Below are 21,866 nucleotides of genomic sequence, written 5' to 3'. Positions count from 1 at the left end.
GCATTTTTTTAAAAATCCTATCTCTACTGATGTTCAAGTTGTTATAACTTGAAACAAAAATGGATTTGTTTTATGCCCCTCATAATATCGAATATCGAACCACATTCTCGGTTTTAATTCGTAACATGCAGTTTCGTTTCATTTTCACACAATACTTCCCCTTAAAGTGCTGGCAATGTGAGTTCTTGTGCATAATTATACTTCGTTTAAAAAAAAGCCTAACTTGTTCTACCAGCTTTTATTTCTTTCGCGATATCAAACCTGTTTATGCTACACTGCTTTGCAACTTCAACTTAGGTAAAGTCCGAACCGGAAACCACGTTCAACATGAAGTTTCACAACGTGACCTACAGCTAGAGGCAATTACAGGCTTTATAAATAAGACCTATTTACCCTCCACAGGGATTGTTCTCTATTGAGAGGAGCAGTTACACTGAAAACGCCTAAAAGTATATTTGAGTCTTCGCTCAGAATTTGTTGCTCACAGCGAAAATGATTATTACCAATATAGAAGCTCCGCGAGCTGAGAAAGTCAAGACATTGATACCGACTACTAGAACTTTAAAAATACTTGCAGCGATTTCAGTCTTAATGTTCATTGTTGTGATCGCGGTGCTGATTGCCGTTGTATTGAGTGAGTATGGTTTTTATTCTGTCTGGGTGCGGGATTATGTTTAATCATGTATTAAATTAAAATTTGAAGCGTTTTTACAACTTAAACATAAAGATAAATATTGTAATTTTCATAACCGTACATCTAATCTAGTCTGGAAGAGTAAATTGCGAATGTGTAGAATTCCCCTGTGCGACAACAGCGACATAATCAGACTCCAGTTTTTGTTTGAACGTCGGTTTATAGTGTAGGAGCTATAAAATGTTGGTATATACAGAAGTTCACCCTACATCATAAGAGGGAGACTTCTGTAAGTGTTTTGGAACTGTAGCCTTCATCAGAACACTTCTGAGGAAGATTGTAAACATGAAACTTGATTTCGCTTGTCTGTCCTAAACATCATGACTTCTGTAATTCTAAAATTTCCTAAGGTGCACTTGCGTTTACAAACTGCTTACTTCCATCGAGTATTTCGTTATGGTGGAAGGTAGATTTTTGGATTTTTATTTTGCTTCAGCTGCAGTTTCAAATTAGTGATTAGTGCACTCCCCAAAGATGACGGGGAGTCTCTTGAGGGGGTAGGAGGTGAAGTTAATTGGAGAAGGCTACTGCTGAAGATCTCCTTAAAGCTTTAAGGTAAGAAAGAGGCTGTAGCTACTTCGCTGTCCCCAATAGGGAACCAGTGGCTGCAGCTGTGGTCTGTCATGGCCAAAGGAAGTGTGATGGTAGGGATGCTAGTAATGTGAAATCAATAAAAACAGACTCAACGTTTTGAGTCCAGTGACCCTTCTGAACAGAAGAAGCTGAAGAACGTTCTGAAGAAGGGTCACTGAACTATACATGTTGTTTCTGTTTTCTCTGCACAGATGCTGCCAGACCTGTTGTTTCTCCAGCAATTTGTTTCTGAATGTTTTGTGTACATCTGTCAAAGCTTCTGACTACCATTCCTGCTCTAGTTTAGAAAGGACTTAAACTTTGTAAATCTTGCAGAATGTCATCTTCTAATCTCAATCTTCTAACCTGTGCCCTGAAAAGATCTTATAAATAAATCAATGTAATATTCTGGCTGCAGTAATACTTTGCAAAGGCATGAAAAAACAAAACTAACTTCTCATGTTACTGGTTAGATTAGAACAAAGCAATTATGAATGTCTAATTTTGTGTTCTTTGCTCTTTGCCGTAAAGTCCAACACACTATGGAAGTTGAGACAACAGTGTGCAGCTGGAGGAACACAGGCCAGGCAGCATCAGAAGGGCAGGAAAGGGGCCACCTGAATGATTTATAACCCCACTGAAGCCTCTTCAAAGGATGCCCACCTTGAAGTTGTCCTCCTCCCTCCAGAAAGACCTCAGTGGATCTATCTCCCACTGCAACTCTCTGGTAATCTATTCTGCTTGGGGTCAACTTTCCTGCCTGTCTGCTGACTGGCCTGCTGTGTTCCTCCAGCTATACACAGCGTTGTCTCAGACTCCAGCAACTGCGGTTCTTGACAACACTATAGCAGTTGTCCAGTTTGATCTCCTATAAATGGATTCTCTGAATAAATTAATGCAACTTGCTAGAGGGTTGACATAAAGGATTGTTTAAAACCAATTGCTCAACTTCTAAAACAAAATCTTATTTTGCTTGCAGTCCTTTACTTCCAAGTCAAGTGTGTGGATAATGTTGCTTGCAAAACGTCCGATTATGCAGCCTGTGGTAAGTGGCAACTGTTTCTGTTAAAATGTGTCGAAAGGAACACATTCTCTTGGAATGATACATTAGACATTTAAACATGAAATGGGAGGTTGAGTTAGGGTAAGGTCCACTTGGGGGATTAAATGAAAGCACTTTTAGAAAGTGACGAGTCGCTTTCATTAATTGATAATGAGGAAAACAGCTCAAGATTCTCAGAAGTAATGAAGGGGCAATTGGAATATTTTTTGCAATGGCTTGTACTTTACTATTGAGTTTAAGTCACACCTGAAAAATTACAATAAGGTGGTTTCAGTTAGAATTTACGCAAGATAGATGGTGTACCTCCAAGATTGTTCTGAATGTAGAGCAATAATCTACAATTCTACCAGTTAGTATGTTAGTAGGACATGAATAGAACCATATCCGCTGTGTAGCACATTCACATTTGCTGATTAAAAATTCATTCTAATCACTTTTTGTGGAAGGTTGTGGACTTCAAAAAACAGTAATGACCAGGATTATAAATGGAAAAGGTACAGTGGATGGTCAGTGGCCATTTCAAGTGAGTTTGCAGCTGGGTAGAAATCATGTCTGTGGCGCAACCCTTGTGGCCTGTAGATGGATTCTGACTGCTGCACATTGCGTCGAGAGCAGGTAAATGATTGATCCACTGTTTAGGAATTCGGGTCTGCTGTAGATGTAATTTTTGCTTGTATCTTGTCATTCACGTGTGGTTGAAGGTCTTAAGAATTGTATTGACCATCAAGGGTCAGTAAACTGTTCCTTTTTAATGTTAGCCAAGTAGTTACATTTTTTACTTATTTAAAAATACAAGATAAAGCAGAATATCAGTTCTTTTGGCTTACACAAGCAAGAAACGTTTTGCAAGTTCCTGATTTCTTGGGCTAAAGAAATAATTTTAACAAGATTAGATATCAAAATTAAAATGAATACTGATAAAATAAAGTGTTTTTCTAAGAAGGCCTCAAGTGAGTCTGTGCTACATTGATGGACTCCATTACTGAGTTCCTTTGTTAAATTATTGCAAGGTTTATACCTGTGGACTAGAAGGCAGGATGTTAGAATTTGGCATCTATGAAATGCTATGGGGAAAGCTGTACACGGTCTCTTTAAAAGATGATGTGCTTTTCCTCTGCTTAGATTCAAAAAGGATTTCTGTGGGTTTGCAGGTGCACAGAGCACCTGAATTGAAACATTTGTATCAAAAGGCTGTACTGTTAGCAGGCAAAGCAGCATTTCTACCAAGACAACAGGTTTTTCAAACTTAGCCACTTAATTTAAACCAAACACTGAGATGCTAAAAACCAATTAAATTTAAATCTGGTTTTTGACAATGTAGGACCAATCCTGTTGTAAGAAATTGATATGTCATCAAGGGTATAAAGGACTGGGACAGTTGCAAAATCAGCAGAGCAAACTGCCATCTGTTAAGAGAGCAGCTTTCGCAGCTCTTAGAGAAAGTATCCTCTAGCTAAAGGTACCACAGCACTCTTAGTTAATATTCCTGACAGAAGATCAACAGAGAAGACAACATTCCAAAGATGTAACCTGACTGTGTAATTTTGAGAGACAAAGTTCTGTTTTTTTGATTCATATAAGCGGGACTTGTATTTATTGGAACAACATAGCATTAGAATTTAGTTTTACTTGGAAATAGTCAGTGGTTAGAGGGGAATTGTTCAGTTTAATAGTTCAGTTAATTTGTTCACTGTTAGAGTTGGATAAATCTATTGTTACTTGATGATTATAGAATGAGTTTCAGGAGTTTTTGTTTAACACGCCTCTATAACAGATTGAGGGTGAGAGGCAGGTTATACCACTTTTCACACTACTTTTAACAGATTATAAGGCGAGATGAGGCTCTTTGGGTGTTTGTTTTAGTTATCGGTGGGGGTTGGGGTCCACCTGTTTTATAACCAAATGAAAGATTAACACTTAACATCAGATCCAGCAGCTTTGGTGGCTTGAGGTTGGATAACAATGTTTTCTAGTACGGGAGGACCCCCAGGACAGCAAATTTAGGGAGATGGCAGATTCCTGGTTCCTAGTTATGCAGTTCCCAGTTACTTTAAATCAGCCTACTAACTGTTTCAAGATATCTGTTTTTCCCTCTCTCCCTTGCTAGTTTTTGTGGTGATTGTCCAATTTACATTCTTTCAATCAGAAGTCAAGGAATTTTGTAATATTTTTAAGGCATATTTTTAAGCTTCTTTCCCAGTTAGTCATATTAGCCTTTTTAAATGCATTTACAAAACATTACCAGACCAGAATTATATAATTATGACAATAGCATAACCCAGTTTGGATTCATAGTTTACATGGATGCCTCTCTGAAAGAATACAAAAAGACCTTGTGAAATTAGACTTTTATTTTAAAATTGGTAACTGCTTTAGTTTACAGTAAGGTAAGCAGAATAGCTTGGATTGTACTTTAACTTGTAATTGTAGAACTTGAGTTCAAATGATCATATTTCCCCCTCCTTCACACTTTGTGCAATTTATCATAGAGCCCTGTATTCCAACCTTTTCATGGCATTGTTTTGCCTTGCTACTTTAAAACATTCTTTTTTAAACTGTCATAAACTGCTTGTGGTCAGAGGAATCAATGCTTTTATGATGCATTTTAGTTTGAAAGGCACTATCTTTTAAAGGATTGTGGAAATGGATTCAATTTGTTTTGTAGTGGAACTAATTAAGATGATTCTTTCAAAGTGCTGCACAGGCCTTTTGCTCCCTGCCTTAGGGACACTGGACATGATGATTTCTGCTATATTTTTCAAGCCCTGGAACAATGGAATTTTAATCACTTATGTTATAATATTGCAATCTTTTAAAATGTGCATGAATACTGAGAAATGTAGCATTAAATGTCATCCTTTTGTTTAAAATATTTATCACAACTTTCTAACAAGTAGCATCTGCATTTTTGCCTAATTGTGAATCTCAAGTTTCAAAAATGTTCTTTACAAAGATTATATGTCAAGAATTTAATTACTGAAATTATTGGAGTTTCAATTTTTCATTTCTCAGACCAATCATTTCAAGACACTTATCCATGAGAGACAGGTCAAGATTCTGTGACTTGTTTGACTCAATCATACTAACTATGAAGACGGCTGTTTGGTTCTTTATTATTTGGCCAGAAATGTTCTAGACCTCATGCTGTAAGATCCAGTTGCTCCTTAAATGATTTAACAGTTTCCACTTTCCCTAGTATATTTCAAATGACTATCAAATAATATCCATGGATAATTGACCAAGAAAATGGCTTTTAAATTGTTTACTACTTCATGTAGATAGGAAATGGAATAAAATTGTTTTGATGGAAATGCAGGAGTGTTTATGCATATTGTTTGCATTGGAATAAGAACCTGAATGGATTTGTTGACTGCTACAATAAGTACATAATTACTTCTCTTGGTTAAAAATTTATTTTTATTGAATGGAGTGGGAAGAAGCGTCTAGTACATAAATGGGGAAAAACCCTGACAAACCCTAAATGTCAAGTACTCATGCCATTTTATTTTTAAAAAGACTCCCATCTATCTAATTGATCAGTCCCAGTCTGACATTGACCTGTTCAATTTTGAGACCACGTGACATTTCTCCATATTCTTGAATTTATAGGAATAATCCAGAAATATGGAATGCTGTTTTTGGCCTGCGTTTCCTAAATCAGTTAAACAAACATGAAGTCCAGCATCGAACAATTAAGAAAATAATTATTCATCCTCAGAAAACACTGTCTTCCTTTAATTATGATATTGCTCTGTTGGAGTTGGAACGACCAGTTGAATATACAGATTTTGTTCAGCCAGTTTGTCTACCCACAGCCACAATATCATTCAATTCTGGCCAAAGATGTATAATTATCGGATGGGGGACAACAGAGGAAAATGGTATGTATTTAAAATCTTCATTGACTTCAAGTTTGAATTGCAGTTCCAAATATTTTCATACCTGCTTCTCTTGAAAATGTTGTCCAGATAAAATGTCTGATTTGTGTTGCCAAACACTCAGCATAGAGACATTGCTATGGATTTAATAAAGCAGCAAAGGAATATAGAAATATGATTAAGGGTTTTAGAGTCTAGGTAGGGATGTTAACACAAAGCGAACATAAATTTATGAACCTAGTTTTCTTTTTAATAAACATTTCCACATTCCAATGCAGTTGATTCTTAACTGCTCCAAAAGGACCCTAGCAACCCATTTGATTCAAGACAAATTGGGGATGGGCAACCAAATCTGGTTTGCCAGTGATGCTCACATGTCACGTTTTTTAAAGAATCACAATGTATACTCAGTGCTTAACCTTGAGTATTGTGATATGAAGGTATGGTATAACAATGTAGTCACCAAAAGTGGCAATTAATTGGTGGAAAAGTGTCACCATTTGCTTTGGTGGGATTTGCATATCACAAGAACATTAACTTGGGCCTCTGGATGACTAACCCAATGACACCACTTCCTGAGTGCCCCAGTGCTTTGATGTTTGAGATTTAGCAGGAAGGAAATGACTAAGTATTAATCCTGCTAATTTGTAATGGGGAGAATCAATGGATTTACTAGTTAAATCTGTTGTTCAGTTTTAAATATTAGTAACTACTTTGTCTTACAAACTTTTCTTTTCCATGCCAGGAATATCATCTAGTAATGAACTTTTGCAGACTGAAGTGATGGTTTTCAACAACAGCCAGTGCCAAACACTCATACCACAAATAACTCCACAGATGATTTGTGCAGGGTATCTAGACGGTGGTGGTGATGCATGCCAGGTACAGAATTGTATTTGTTTCTTATCTGTGAATTAATATTAAACATAGCACTTTGCATCGAGCATCCTAGTATTAAAACTGCCACACTACATACATAAACTTGAAGGAGCTATAGAAATGCACTAAAAAGGCTGAATCAAAAGGACATTCATTTCTCCTTTAAAGAATATCAAAATCAAAATAAAGAGCCTAGGTGATGAAGTTTACTGCTAAAGACATTGAGGGATGGAAGATTAGGGGAGTGCCTGAAGTTGATCCTTTCAATTTCAACTCCAAAAGATCACACCGTATTGGACTGTTCACTCTTGTACAGGCCTTGGTAAAATTTTTAGATGTTGATGGCCAATTAAAGAATATGGGGCAAACAGCCATTTTCCTCTACAATTGATGCATTATACTTTTGTCCTATCAATCTGCTGAAAAGAGACCTGTTGCTAAAGATTTTTGACAACAGGTCAAACCATCCTAAAACCACCAATACCAATGCCCACCCCCCGCCCCACAGACATGTGCACACACATCTGTTGATTTTCCAAAATATTAGCATGGAAAAAGCAGTCGGTTTATCAGGCAATCTGTCAACTTGCTAACCAATCAGCACCCCTTTCCCCTCTAGTATAAATTGTTGTGCTCATGTGAAATTTAGTACATCTGCATTTTTCAACTTGAATCTTTGGCAACGTGTCTCTTTTGAGCAATATTAAGTTCTGCACTGATAAGGATGAGCTAATTTAAATTCCTTCATCCCCTCCCTTGCTCTGGGGTTGAAAGTTCCCATTGTCTCAGTTCTCCAACATTGCCTTTGCCATGCAGGGAAACTGGTGATCCTGGGTAGAATGATATGTTTTATTCAGGGACCTGTGCAAGCAATTAAATAAATTCATGTTTTAACTGAAACATTTTTCCCTAAGCAGTGCTGCTAATTTACAGTACTTTCTTCCCAAGAGAAGAAAAATGTGGTGTTGCAAGATAACATCTTGGAAGGATTTCCTGAGATTGCAGCACAATTGTTTGTGGGTCGAACAATTAATGGGTGGTGGTGGCGTGAGTCAGAAGGAATTCTCAAAGATTAAACTGCATTGTCAGATTGTGCACAACATGAACACCAAACTGGCAAAACAATGTGATTATAACAGACAAATGCTTCTTTTGTTACTCATTCCCATGGGTTAGTGTTGATGAAGCAGTATCTGTTACTTTGACATAGAGTTGGATCAATGTGGATTTGGATGTATGTAGGCTAGATAGGATATTTTTATCTCAATTTTAGTAAACTAGTTACATTTTTCATAACAGCACTTTTCATATCTCTTCTGGCCTGAAAATTACAGGACATGTAACTCAATGCAGTGTGGCTGTAACTGCCTAATCTTAGCTTTAGAACTGGACTGACCAATCATTCAATATTTTAAATCTAATGAACCTTGTTTACTGGCTTGATTCTAGGGAGATTCTGGAGGACCATTATTGTGCCAAGATGAAAATTCTCAGGCATGGTTGGTAGCAGGAATTGTTTCCTTTGGAGTAGGTTGTGGAAGACCTAATCAGCCTGGGGTCTATGCAAGGACAACAGCCTTTCAAAAATGGATTAGAGAAATAATAAATGGATGAAGTGATGCAACCAGGTTGAGTTATGGTGATGATAGAGATTTCATTTATTACTCCAGCTAATGTGCACAAGGTCACTTCAATTGATAATAGCAGTAACTGGTATACTAACAAACTGTTTTAATAGTTCTACCCTGAATTTATTGAAGTGTGACCAGACATTAAATACTTTGAAAATGTTTTTGTACTTCCTGACACTAGATTACAATTTCTTATTTGAGACTACTTTTGTCTACTTTTTTATTACATTCCAGCACCAGTAACTACAACATTGAATTCAATTTTGCCATGTGCACCTCAAGCAAAGTTGGTGCCCCTTACTTTGTTCTTGCATTTGCAATGTATTCTTTAGACAAGTGTTTAGTTTGTCTGTTAAATATACCTCTACTAGAACTCCTGAAGTTCTGGGGTTTTTGAAAAGAAATGGGCAAATTGAGCCTGAATAGTTTGTACTAATTGGCTCCGTGGTGCCAAATGAATCGCCTATCAAGAATGGTGGAATTTTATATTTTGTTACTGAATATTTCAGTAGAAAGACAAAAGTTGCATACTGTACTTATTGTAATGGAAATGTTACTTTTCAATAAAATGTTTTTTAAAATTCATGTTCAAGTTGAGTTATTAATGTAAGGTTATTTCCCAATTACAAAAGACAGTTTTACATGTACATGGTTATAATTAGTTGCATGGACATGAAGCTAGTAAAACACAAACCTTTAAGTTTGAATAGGGAAAGCTCTATTCAGAAGTCAAAGCATGAAAATTTGAACTTCAATCATCCAAAAAAATGTTGTGCATGGTGCAGCACTCCATGCCAGCCTATATTATATGCCCAAATCTTCGATTGCATTCTCTGTAAATTTCAGACTGACAAGTGCTGTCCCTGGTTGACCCACTTCTTGAAGAGAAGTAAGCATTAGAGCATTGCTTCTATGTAGTAGTGTATTATTTGGTCTGTCTCCATTTTTCTAAAAACTCTGAACAAAAAGGTTTCTGGTTATTGGTGATGGATAGCTATTACCTTGTGATGGAATTGCTGCCTTTTCTATGACAAAAAAGGCTGTGGCCCATTGTACCTGTACTCGTTCTAGCACCTTATGGCTGTCTTTTACCCTATCCCTGTATCCACTTCCATCCAAATCTTCTGATGCCGTCTTGAATAACTCAGTTAAACTTGCCTCCATCACATTTCTAGGCAAGACATTCCATACCTAAACTGCTTGCCATGAAAGTTTTTTTATGCATCTCTCTTGCCTCATTTGCACATCACTTTTAAATCCCTGACTTGTGGTTCCCTTTTTTAACAAGGGGAGCAGCTTTCTCCCTGTATGCTCTATTCAACCTTCTCTTGATTTTCTAAAACCCTTTCAAATCTCCTCTCATTTTGTCTCCAAGAACAATCCCAACTTCTTCACTCAACTCACTTCTGGAACTATTCTTGTAAACCACTTGTGCACCCTCCAATGCATTCACATCTTTCCTATATTGTGGCACCCACAGCTCTACACAATACTCCAACTGAGGTCTAACAAGTGAGTTGCACAATTTCAACATCACTTCCTTCCTCTTGTACTCGAGGCCCATATTAAAGCTGAATACATCATGTTTTATTTGCTGCCACCTTCCCTGAGCTGTGCACAAATACACCAGGTCCCTCTCTTCCTGCACCCCTTTACAATTGTACTCCCTATTTTGTATTATCTTTGTGTTCTTCTGACAAATTCAGCACCTCACACTTCTCTGCATTGAACCTCATCTGCCTATTATGCACCAAAATCCAATAACTTCCTGATGACCTTTAGGAATTCCACATTATCATCCTCCCAATTTACAATTCTTTCAAGTTTAGTATCATCCATAAAGTTTGAAATTTGTTTCCTGCACACAGATCCAGATCATCAATGTATATCTCAGGAAAAAGCAAGAGTCCAATGCCAAACCCCCTCCAGCCTGAAAAATGTATTATCCCATTTTGTACCATGACACAACTTTTCTCTGTCTGTTGTATGGCCTTCTGGAAGTCCACACATACCACATCAACACCATTATCCTCATTGACCCTTTCTGTTACCTCCTTTTAAAAAAAAGTCCAAGTTAGTTAAGTTTCCCTCTTTAGAAATCTGTGCTGAATCTTCATAATCAAACCACCATTTTCCAAGTGATTACTAACTAATTTCTCATACCGCTGAAGTTAAATCAACTGGTCTGTAATTGCTGGGATTACCCTCACAATTTTTTTTTGATCAAGGCTATAATGTTTACAATTCTACAGTCTTCTGGTGCCTCCTGTGAGTCCAAGGAAGACAAAGACGATGCCTAGTGACCCTACAAATGCTACTCTCGCTTAAAATCCTTGGACACATCTCATCTGGTACATGTGCTGTAAATTTTAAATGCCAACAATCTCTCCAATACTTCTTATTAATTTTGAATTCTTCTAGTGATGGAGTTTCCATTTCTGTCATTGTGGCTTGGGCATAAAAGATGTGATTACTGGATATTTAGAAATAGTTGGCTGATAGAACAGAGTCAATTTGGATTTATGAAGGGAAAATCATGTTCAAGAGCCAGATAGGTTTAGAGCTGTTACTAACTGAGTCAATAAGGGGTGGCTAGTGTTTGTGGTGTATTTGGATTTCAGAAATCATATGCTAGCATGGATTCAGGAATGGTTTACAAGCAGAAAATAGACTAGGAATAAATAGATCATTCTCAGGTTGGCTAGCTGTGAGCGATGGGGTACCACAAGGATTAATTCTTTGGCTCCAGCTGTTCACAATCCAAATCAAAGGTTTAGATCTGGGACTGAGGGCTCTTGTGGTGCAATGCTAGCATCCCTACCTCTCAGCTTGGAGACCTGGGTTCAAGTCCCATCTCCTCTAGAGGTGTGTAATAACATCACTGATACAAGCTGATTTGAAAATATCTGGATTCAAGGGCTGATTGTAATATTTCCAAGTTTGCAGATGATACAAAATTTTGTGGGAATAAGTCTCCCGAGGAAGATGCAAAAGTGTTTCAAAGGGACTTAGACTGAGAGTGGGTAGGTGAATGATAGATGGAATATAAAGCAGATAACTATGAGGTTATTCAACTTAGTAGGAGGAACAAAAGTGCAAAGTATTCATTAAATAGTGAGGGATTGGAAAGTGTTAATGGACAAAGGGTCCTGGATGTCCACGTTCATAAATCACTAGGTGCAGCAACAGTTTGGAAAGCAAATGCAACATTTATCACAAAAAAATCTGAGTACAGAAGCAAATAAGCGTGTGTAGAACACTGGTGAGACACATTTGGAATAGTGTGTGCAGTTCTGGTCGCCTTGCTTAAGGAATGATATACCAGCCATAGATGGAGTGTAGCAGAGGGTCACCACACTGACTCTTGGGATAGTTGGACTGTCCTATGAGGGGGGATTGAGGAGAATTGAGGGGCCTATGAGAGACAGGTTATGCCACATCTCACACTTCCTTTAACAGATTACGAGGCGAGGCGAGCTTCTCTGGGTGTTTCAGTTTTAGTTATCACAGAGGTTTTGACCTCTGCTTCATAACAGATTGGGGGGTTCGAGTCCGGGATCTGGCTGGTTTGTGTATGGGATCTGAACAGATCTGAATGGATTTTGACAGATTTAAACAGACTTGGGGATTAGTGTCCTAGATCTTTAAGTAAAACTTGGTGAGAAGTGAAAAACCTGTTTAATTTTGGTTACTTGTGGTTGGTTAAATCAAAAGTAGGGGAAATGGCTCTTACATTGCTAAAGAGGTTCTGGGGTTTGAGGATGCTTCCCAAATTTGCCAGGAAAGTTTAGAAAGATAGAGGAAGGATGTACTTTTAGACTTAGCAAACAGGCTAGAATTGGGTTAACTAGGGATAAGAAGAAAGCTGAAACTGTAACGGAGTTGGTCCAGCATTTAGGTAGAAACAGAAACAAGCAACTGCAGTGGAGTTAGAAAAAATTAAATTGAAAATTAGACAATTGGAGTTAGAAAGGGAAAAAGAGAGAAGAAAAGGAACTAAAATGGTTTGAATTACGGTTACAAGCAGAGAAAAGACAAAAAAAGAGAGAAGAAAGGGGAAAAGAGAGAGAAGAAAGGGAGAAAGAGAGAGAGAGTTTGAGATTCAGAAGTTGCAAATTAAACAGGAAAGTCAATTGAAAAGGGTGAAAATGAAAGTAGAAGATAGGCTTAGTGAGGAGGAGAGTGATGATGAGCAAATCCATTGTAGCCAAAGACCTAGTAAGGATATATACAAATATGTCAAAGCATTACCAAAATTTGATGAAGAAGTTGTAGAAGCCTTTTTCATTTCCTTTGAGAAATTGTTTAAACAGATGAACTGGCCAGAGACTATGCAGGTAATGTCAATTCAGACCAAGTTGGTAGGTAGGGTTAGTGAAGTGTTTGCAGTGCTATCAGAGAAGGTGTCAGGAGAATAGAAGCCAAAGTTTATAAATATAAATATAAATCAAACCTCAGAAAAGTTCTGAGGAAGGGTCACTGGACCCGAAACTTTAACTTTGATTTTTTTCTTCACAGATGCTGCCGGACCTGCTGAGCTTTTCCAGCAACTTCTGTTTTTGTTCCTGATTTACAGCATCCACAGTTGTTTCAGTTTTTATTTTGTCAAGAGAATATGAAGGAGTAAAATAGGCTATTTTGAGTGTCTATGAATTGGTACCAGAAGCATATAGACAACAGTTCAGAAATGTAAAATAAGAACAAAGCAACTTCGATAGATGGATGAGAGCATTAAAGATAGAAAAGACATATGAGGATCTTAGACAGATTTTTCTGCTGGATGAGTTTAAAAACTCACTTCCAGAAGTGATAAGAACTCACTAAAACAGCGAGAAAAGCTGCTAAGATGATGGATGAATACGCATTAGTACATAAATCGAAATCTAGCTCGTGACAACAATTTCATCCTGTGAGGGATAGAAATTGGGAAAAAGGGAGATCGTTCAATGAAAGACAAAAAGTAGATCACACTGGAAACAGTTTACCATATGTGAAAAAAGAAACCCAAGAGGGTGGAAAAGTGATGAAAGGCCTCAGATGTTTCCACTGTAATAGAGCGGGACACAAAAAGTCACAGTGCTGGTGGATTAAGAGAGGCACTGGGAAAAAGGATGTGGTAGAAGAGGCTAAACCACTAGGATTAGTTGAGGTCGTAAAAGAAATCCCAAGAGAATTTGAGGTGCTGCAGGACAGTGCACAACCTAGTCACAGGCTAGATAGTAAGATAGTGCTCGATCTCTTCAAAGACTTCACCTGTGTGGGTAAGGTTTACTCAGGAAGAACAGAGGGAGAAGGTAACAAAGTTAAAATATTGAGAGTTGTTCAGTTTCTAACAGTAAGAAATCAAAGTATTTGCACTCCTTCTGAAATATTACCCGAGAGAATGATAATCTGTGGAATAAATGGAGAGAGATTTAGCGTTGCTCTGTGTAAGATAAGGCTGGAAAGTCCAATCAAGACTGGGGAAGTGACAGTGGGAGTAATTGAAAGAGCATCTATTCCAGAAATACAGTTTGTTCTTGGAAATAACCTAGCTGGATCAAAGGTGGGAGTGATGCCCATTGTAGTGGAGAAGCCTAAAGAAAACCAGGGATCTGAAAAGTTAAAAGAAAAATACCCTGAAATTTTTCCAGACTGTGTGGTGACAAGATCCCACAGTCTTAAGTTAAAACAAGAAGGGAAAACAAAAGATGAAGGAGTTGAGGTCCAGTTAGCTGACACCCTGTTTGATGAAATGGTAAAGGAAAAACCTAAGCAGGTAAACGATCAGGCAGAGGCATAGAATAGAATCCCTACAGTGTAGAAACAGGCCCTTTGGCCCAACAAGTCCACACTGACCCTCAGAGCATCTGACCCAGACCCATCCCCCACCTAATCTACACATCCCTGAACACTATGGGCAATTTAGCATGTCCAATCCACCTAACTTGCACATCTTTGGAGTGTGGGAGGAAACCAGAGCACCCAGAGGAAACCCACGCAGAGAATGTGCAAACTCCACACAGATAGTTGCCCGAGGGTGGAATCGAACCTGGGTCCCTGACGCTGTGAGGCAGCAGTGCTAACTACTGAGCCACCGTGTTTAGTTCTGAAAGACTAATGGAGTTACAACAAAAACATGACACAATAAAGGATTTATATCATAAAGCCAACTCAGAAAAGGAATCAGAATTCCAGAATGTTATTACCTTAAGGAAAAAATCTTATGATGAAAACGGAGACCTTGGCAGGTTAGTGCTGAGGAGAAATGGGTGGAAGTTCATCAGATTGTGTTGCCGGTAGAATACAGTCAGGAAGTATTGGGAGTAGCACACAAATTACCTGTAGGAGGTCATCTAGGAGTGAGGACTCAGACTAAGATACAAAAGCACTTCTATTGGCCTGGATTACATAAAGATGTAGTTGACATTTGCTGTACCTGACGTACATGTCAGATGGTAGGAAAGCCACAGGCAATAATAAAACCAACACCTTTAATGCCAATTCCTGCATTTGAAGAACATTTCATGTGGGTTATGATTGATTGTGCAAATCCCATCCCTAAAACCAAATGTGGGAACTAGTATTTGCTAACCATAATGGATGTGTCTACCAGATTTTTGGAGGCAATTCCATTATGGAATGATAAGGTTGTGGAGGAGTTGCTTGCTTTCTTTACCTGTTACGGACTACCCAGGGAGATTCAATCAGATCAAGGGTCCAATTTTACTGCCAAATTATTTATTGAGGTCATAGATAGCTTAGGCAAGCAACTCTTTAAATCAAGTGCATACCATCCTGAATCCCAGGGAGCATTGGAAAGGTGGCATCAGACCCTAAAAATAATGCTGAGGGCTTATTGCCAGGATTTTCTAAATGATTGGGATAAAGGTATGCCATTTATTTTAATATTTGCTATTAGTGTTGCTCCAAATGAATCAACTCAGTTTACTCCATTGAATCGATATTTGGACACTAAGTAAGAGGGCATTTAAAATTAATTAAGGAAAAATTAATAGGTCCCAAGTCAGCGATCTCACACTTGTATTATTTATCAGAAGTGATGGAAAGATTAAATAGAGCAGGTTAAGTAGCTAGACAACATTTGAAGGTGGCACAGCATCTGATGAAGCAAGAAGCCCATAAGAAATCAAAAACTCATATGTTTGCCCATGGGGATAAAGTATTGGTGTTGTTACCAGTGGTAGGAGATCCCTTCAAAGCAGGGTCTGATGGTCCCTATCAGATTGAAAAGAAGTTAAGTCAGATGAATTATCTGGTAAAGATGCCAGATAGGATAATTATTGGGTACGTCATGTGAACATGCTGAAACCATACAATGACAGGGAAAAGGAACTGGAGAAACAAGTATTAGTTACTGCCACTCAGAGTGGAGAATCAAATCTGGATGATTCAGATTTTGATGTCCCTCAGAATAAATTGAATAATGAGGAAGTTCTTAAAGAATGGCATAGGATATTAAGCTCTCTGTCTCGGGAACAGAGAACTGAATTGAAAGACTTGTTGCAGCACTATTTAGAAATTGAATAGGTAAGACTAATACTATAGTACATGAGATGGACATAGGGAATGGTGTTCTAATAAAACAACATCCCTACATGCTTAATCCTCTTAAAGTAGCACAGGTACAGAAGGAAGTGGGAGCGATGCTCCAAGAAGACATCATAGAGATGAGTCAAATCAAGTGGAGCTCGTCAATCATATTGGCTCCCAAACCTGATGATACTCAATGATTCTGCGTAGATTATTGGAAAGTCAATGCCATGACTATATCAGACTCATACTCAATTCCAAGACTGGAGGACTGTGTGGAAAAAGTTGGACAAGCCACTTACGTGAGAAAGTTGGACTTACTTCACGATTACTGGCAAGTACCTTTGTTGGAGAAAGTGAAAGAAATTTCTGCTTTTGTAACCCCAAATGGGTTATATCCGCTTTGGAATGAAGAATGCACCAGCCACATTTCAAAGACTTATGAACAGAGTAGTGGCAGGATTGACTAATTGTGCTGTCTATATAGATGACTTAGTGATCTTAGTGATTCGCTGACAGATCACATGGCACATTTGGCAGAATTCTTTGAGAGATTACGGAAGGCAAAGTTGGTCATAACTTCGGCAAAGACAGAATTCGCAAAAGCAGATGTGATGTTCTTAGGACGCAGCATTGGACATGGAAGGATGACACCGAGGAACGTGAAGACAAAGGCCATCGAGGAATTTTTGAGACTATCTTCAAAGGAGGCAGTGTTACAATTTTTGGAACTGAGCAGGTTCTACAAGAAATCTGTACCAAACTTTAAAGTGTGGCGGCACAGCTGAGGGATTTGTTGAAGAAGAACACAAAATTTTGGTGGACAGAACAATGCTGGGAGGCATTTGAGAATTTAAAAGCAGTGTTAACTACTGCACCAGTTTAGCCATGCTAAATTTCTTGAAACCCTTTAAAGTCACCGTTGACTCAAGCGATGTAGGGGTTGGAACTGTGTTGTTGCAAGAAGATGATTGTGGAATTGAAAAGCCAATCAGTTGTGTTTCAAAGAAACGCAATATCCACCAGAAAAAAAATTCAATCATTGAAAAACAATTATTGAATCTGGTACTGGCCTTACAACATTTTAATATTTATGTTGCAAACAATGTATCAGAGATGGTTTTGTACACTGATTACAACGCATTGACATTTTTAGAAAGATGTAAAGAAAAGGACACCAGACTATTTCATTAGAGTCTTATGTTTCAAGCATTTAATTTACAGATTGTACATGTTGCAGGTCATGAAAATATAATTGTGGATGTGTTATCATGGGTTTAAAAGAAATATGTATGTAAGTTAGAAACGGTAATGTTCAATGATATATAGATATACAGAACTAGTAGGAAATGTGTAACTCTACATTAATGACCTATGGATTTAATAATAGCATTAAGATTTTTTTAAAAAATGAAGCCATTTTTTCATCAGGATGCTTCATTTTTTTCTGGAGGGCGGAGGTGTTGCGAAGTTGAGTAGAGTCTTTGTGGATTGGAAGGCAGGACGTTAGGATTTGATGTTTATAGAATGACGGCGGGAAGAGTTTGTGGTCCCTTTAAAAAATGATTTTTTTAAAGGCTTCTTGGAGATTTAAAAAATGTCTGCAGGCAACAGCTAATGCACAGAGTACTTGAAAGTGAAACATTGTATCAAAAGGCTATACTGTTAGCAGGCAAAGCAGCATTTTTACCAAGACAACAGGTTTTTGGATTTAGCCAATTAATTAAACCAGACCCTAGATACCAAAACCCAATTACATTTAAATATGATGGTTTTGAAAACCTAGGATCAATCCTATTGTAAGAAATAAATAGGCCATAAAGGGTATAAAAGACAAGGGCATTTGAAAATTGGTGTGAGTGCAACTGCCATTTGTTAGAGTCAACAGCCAGCCACCCTAAAGAGAAAATCATTGGCCCTCACAGAATTCTCTAAGCTTTCCAAAAACCATCATCTGACTGGAAGGTACAGCGGCTTTCTTAGCTAACATTCCTGTCTTAATGTTTTGACAGAGAAAGGTGTTCCAATCAGTGGAGAAGGCAAAGAACATTCCAGAAGACTTATCCTGACTATAATTTTGAGAGACTAAGTTTTAATTTATTTTTCTTATTACTTTCGTTTATATAAGTGGAACTACTATTTATTGGAACAGCACACTATTAGAATTTCGTTTTATTCTGGAATAGTTAGTAGTTAAGGGGGGGAATTGTTCAGTTTGTTAATAGTTCTGTTAACTTGTTTACTGTTAGAGTTAAATAAATAAATTGTTACTTGTTGATTATAAAGTCAGTATCAGGGATTTCTTTAATTTAACCACTTCTTTATAACAGATTGGTGGAGGGGCAGTGAGAAGCAGGTTATACCACTTTTCATACTTCCTTTATCAAATTACAAGGTGACGCAAGCTTCTCTGGGTGTTTCGGTTTTAGTAATCAGAGAGGTGTTGACCTGTGCTTCGTAACAAATGCAAACTTACAAAGTTATTAAAAGGGATAGACAGAAAAGTTGCTTCTCTTGGCTATTGGGTCCAGAATTAGAGGACACAGTCTCAGATTTAAAGGTAAGCCATTTAGAACGGAGATGAGAAGAATTTCTTCAGTCAGTGGTGAACCTTTGAAATTCTCAACCCCAGAGAGCCGTGGAACCTCAATCATTCAATAAGTTCAAGACATTGATAGATTTCTAATTTCTAATGACATCAAGGTCTATGGGGACATCACAGGAATATGCTGAGGTAAACCATCAGCAATGACTTACAATGGTAGAACAGGATCAAGGGTTGAATGGCCAACTTCTGCGTCTTTCCATCACCAACCTCCTCTGTCTGGCTGAGCTTGTTCTCATTGTACAACTTCTCCTTTAACTTGCCTCACTTCCTCCAAATAAAAGATGTTGCCACAGGCAGCAGCATTATGCCTGTCTTTTTTTTCCCCAGGGTTTGTGGAACAACCCTTGTTCAAGTCCCACTTGGACCCCCTTCCACAATTTATATTTCCTGTAAATGGATGACTGCATCAATGCCACTTACTGCTCTTGAGAAAAAAATACAATTTTGCTTCCAATTTCCATTTATCTTTCACCTTCAACTTGTCCATTTGACCCATTCCCCCTTCTAAAACTTCGTTTTTCCATTTGGGGAATAGACTGCCTACTAATATTCATTACAAACCCACCACCTCCCATGACTACATTTCCTCAGTCTGTTGTATCTATATCAATGATGCTACTTTCCATAATGGGGTGCTTACAACAAATCTTCCTTTTTCCTCAACGCAGGACAAGCTTTCAACTGTGTCTAACCCAGATCTCACATTTCTGTCCTCACTCTTTCCCCTCATACACCAAAACCACAATATGATTCTTTGACCCCATTCTACACCTCACCAGCTTCCATATAAAAACGATCATGCTCCCACATTTCTGTTGCCTCCAGCATGAAGTTACCACTAAATGTCTTCCCTGCCCATTACCTATTGGCCTTTTAAAGGAATTGTTGCTTCCAGCACACTGAGGTCCACTCCTCTAACGCCCCAAATCCTCATCCTGTGCATGACATCATCCTATGCAATTGTAGGAAATGCAACACTTGCCCTTTTACCTCCTTTCTCATTATTGTCCAGGTGAAGCAATTTACTAGTGCACTTTTCAATCTGTAAATAGTACAGCAATTGCTGTCCAAGAATAGTGTTTAAGAACTGATGCTGAAGTCAACATTGAATCAGCAAGATATTCCGGTTAAGATGGCAGCACAGTAAGACACTCCACTGCTCACCAGCTCCTATTCCTTCCTTTATTTCCTCTAGCTGCAGTTTTTCTTCTCTCCTCCCCGCCAACTTTCAACTTCTTAAAGTACCCTACATGGAGGGAATGGAGAACAGAGTCTGAGACCAGCCAGCATGGGAGATGAGTCACGGCTGGAGAGGACAAGTCACAGCCAGATCGGGAGCAGAGCGAGCACAGGCCAAGTCCTGGAAACAAGTCAGGGCCGGGGTGGGAGCAGAGTGAGTGTGGGTCGAGGTGGGAGTCGAGTCAAAGGGGGAGCAGAGCAAGCCTAGGCCAGCCAGGGTGGAACAAGTCCTGGATGGAGGCCAGTGCATGGGGACAGCAAGGCCTTGTGTTCTGAAACCTGGGGGGAACGGACTTAGTGGAAAAGGACTATAACTTGAGTACTTTGAAGACACTTTTTATTCCCATTTTGGAGTTTAAAGCCCTGAATTGCTATGCTAGTCTTTTTAAAATACTATTTCAGTTCAGTAACAATACTTAAAGTATCCATACCTATGTACCGTGTACCTAAGATGGCGCTGAGAAGCAACATTACAAACTTTTCACTGCACTCATTGAGTGCATATGACAATAAAGGCTATTCAATTCTAGATTCTATTCTAGATAAGGTAGGTTGAAAAGTCCCTAACAAAAAGACATGCTGTTTTTCCCAGGTTACACTGACCTTAATAGAACAAAGTGGAGACTACATGTCAGATAGGGGCAAAACAAAGAATTAAAGTATAAATTAAGTGGAAGTTCAGAATCACATCTGCAAATTGATTTATTTATTGTCACTTGCACTGAAATACAGTGAAAAATATTATTGAGTGCTTGAACTGAGGTCCTCAACAAAATGATCGTCCAAACTTGCTTTAATTCTCTGCAGTGTTGATATGGCACTTCAGTATGTTTAGCATTCTAAAGTTTCTGACTATAGCTATTGAAGGCTTCATATAACGATGACCATTTTACTGTCAAAGCCCGATACTGGGCACCCCCAAAATCTTTTGCATATCTTCCTCGAGCACAGGTCAGCTGACAGCAGGAACCCCTAATCATTCTCATAGCCTGCCTAACCCTTAACGTGACATTGACACTTTAAATAAGATCAACCCAGCAGAGAACACAGCTAAGATTGTGACATTTTCACATAGCTTAGTACTACTGCTGGGGAGTGGCTACTAAATAGTTTCAAAACAATAAGCATGTTAGAAATTTCCAATGCTCAGGGAGACAGGGAAACTTTCAAGAAAAGTACTTTAAATTTAGTGAGACTAATTCACTCTCACAATGGTTTTACATAAATTAATCCGTATAATTTTGATAGAATTTGGAACTATCACCAGATAAATCCAATGTTCTGATAGACTTTTCTATTTAAATTTTATGGAACGCACGGCTGGCTCGTCCTTTTAAAATACCTGCATAGACCAAAACAATGTCCTGTTACGAGAAAGAGGTCTGTCATTTCAAAACATTCCAGTCTGAACCACACTTAATGTCAAATCAGTCACGAACATTTAACACAAGACTTCAGCTCAATTAGTTTCAGCAATTACACAATTATAAATGTTCTGATAAGTCATTGTATCTGAAGACTTGTTTTAATGAAATTTGTTTTCAAATTTACATCACTAACTGACTTACAGCAATGAAACACACTGGGTACGATTTTCACTTATGTGGATGGATGTTGAATGACCTAAAACTTCTCGGAGCATTTGTAGCATAACTCAATAGTACTTATTTCATCCAGCTCAGATAAGACCTGTCTAGTTTTCAATGAGGTACATGCTATTTAGCATACTTATTACTCTCAGCAGAATCTCACCAGGCCAACATCAACT

At 38.2% G+C, this 21,866-nt stretch overlaps 1 protein-coding gene across 1 annotated transcript; it reads left to right on the top strand.

Annotated features, from left to right (window-relative positions):
* The first annotated feature begins 347 nt into the window (after positions 1 to 347).
* On the top strand, positions 348 to 9,303 carry LOC109932553 (transmembrane protease serine 9-like). Its single transcript, XM_020531704.2, has 6 exons — positions 348 to 634; positions 2,247 to 2,312; positions 2,777 to 2,945; positions 5,940 to 6,211; positions 6,954 to 7,090; positions 8,537 to 9,303. The coding sequence occupies exons 1-6, from the start codon at positions 493 to 495 to the stop codon at positions 8,699 to 8,701; spliced, it is 951 nt and encodes a 316-aa protein (XP_020387293.2). The 5' UTR covers positions 348 to 492; the 3' UTR covers positions 8,702 to 9,303.
* The last annotated feature ends 12,563 nt before the right edge of the window (positions 9,304 to 21,866 follow it).

This window comes from Rhincodon typus, chromosome 1 (genome assembly GCF_021869965.1).
Source record: "Rhincodon typus isolate 14 chromosome 1, sRhiTyp1.1, whole genome shotgun sequence".
Taxonomy (NCBI): domain Eukaryota; kingdom Metazoa; phylum Chordata; class Chondrichthyes; order Orectolobiformes; family Rhincodontidae; genus Rhincodon; species Rhincodon typus.
This window is presented reverse-complemented; position numbering and strand designations above follow the sequence as displayed.

Coding starts and splice junctions, on each gene's coding strand:
- LOC109932553 (XM_020531704.2), top strand. CDS start 493: ATGATTATTACCAATATAGAAGCTCCGCGAGCTGAGAAAGTCAAGACA. Junction 2,313..2,776: donor GTCCGATTATGCAGCCTGTG/GTAAGTGGCAAC, acceptor TTTTTGTGGAAG/GTTGTGGACTTCAAAAAACA. Junction 7,091..8,536: donor GTGGTGGTGATGCATGCCAG/GTACAGAATTGT, acceptor GCTTGATTCTAG/GGAGATTCTGGAGGACCATT.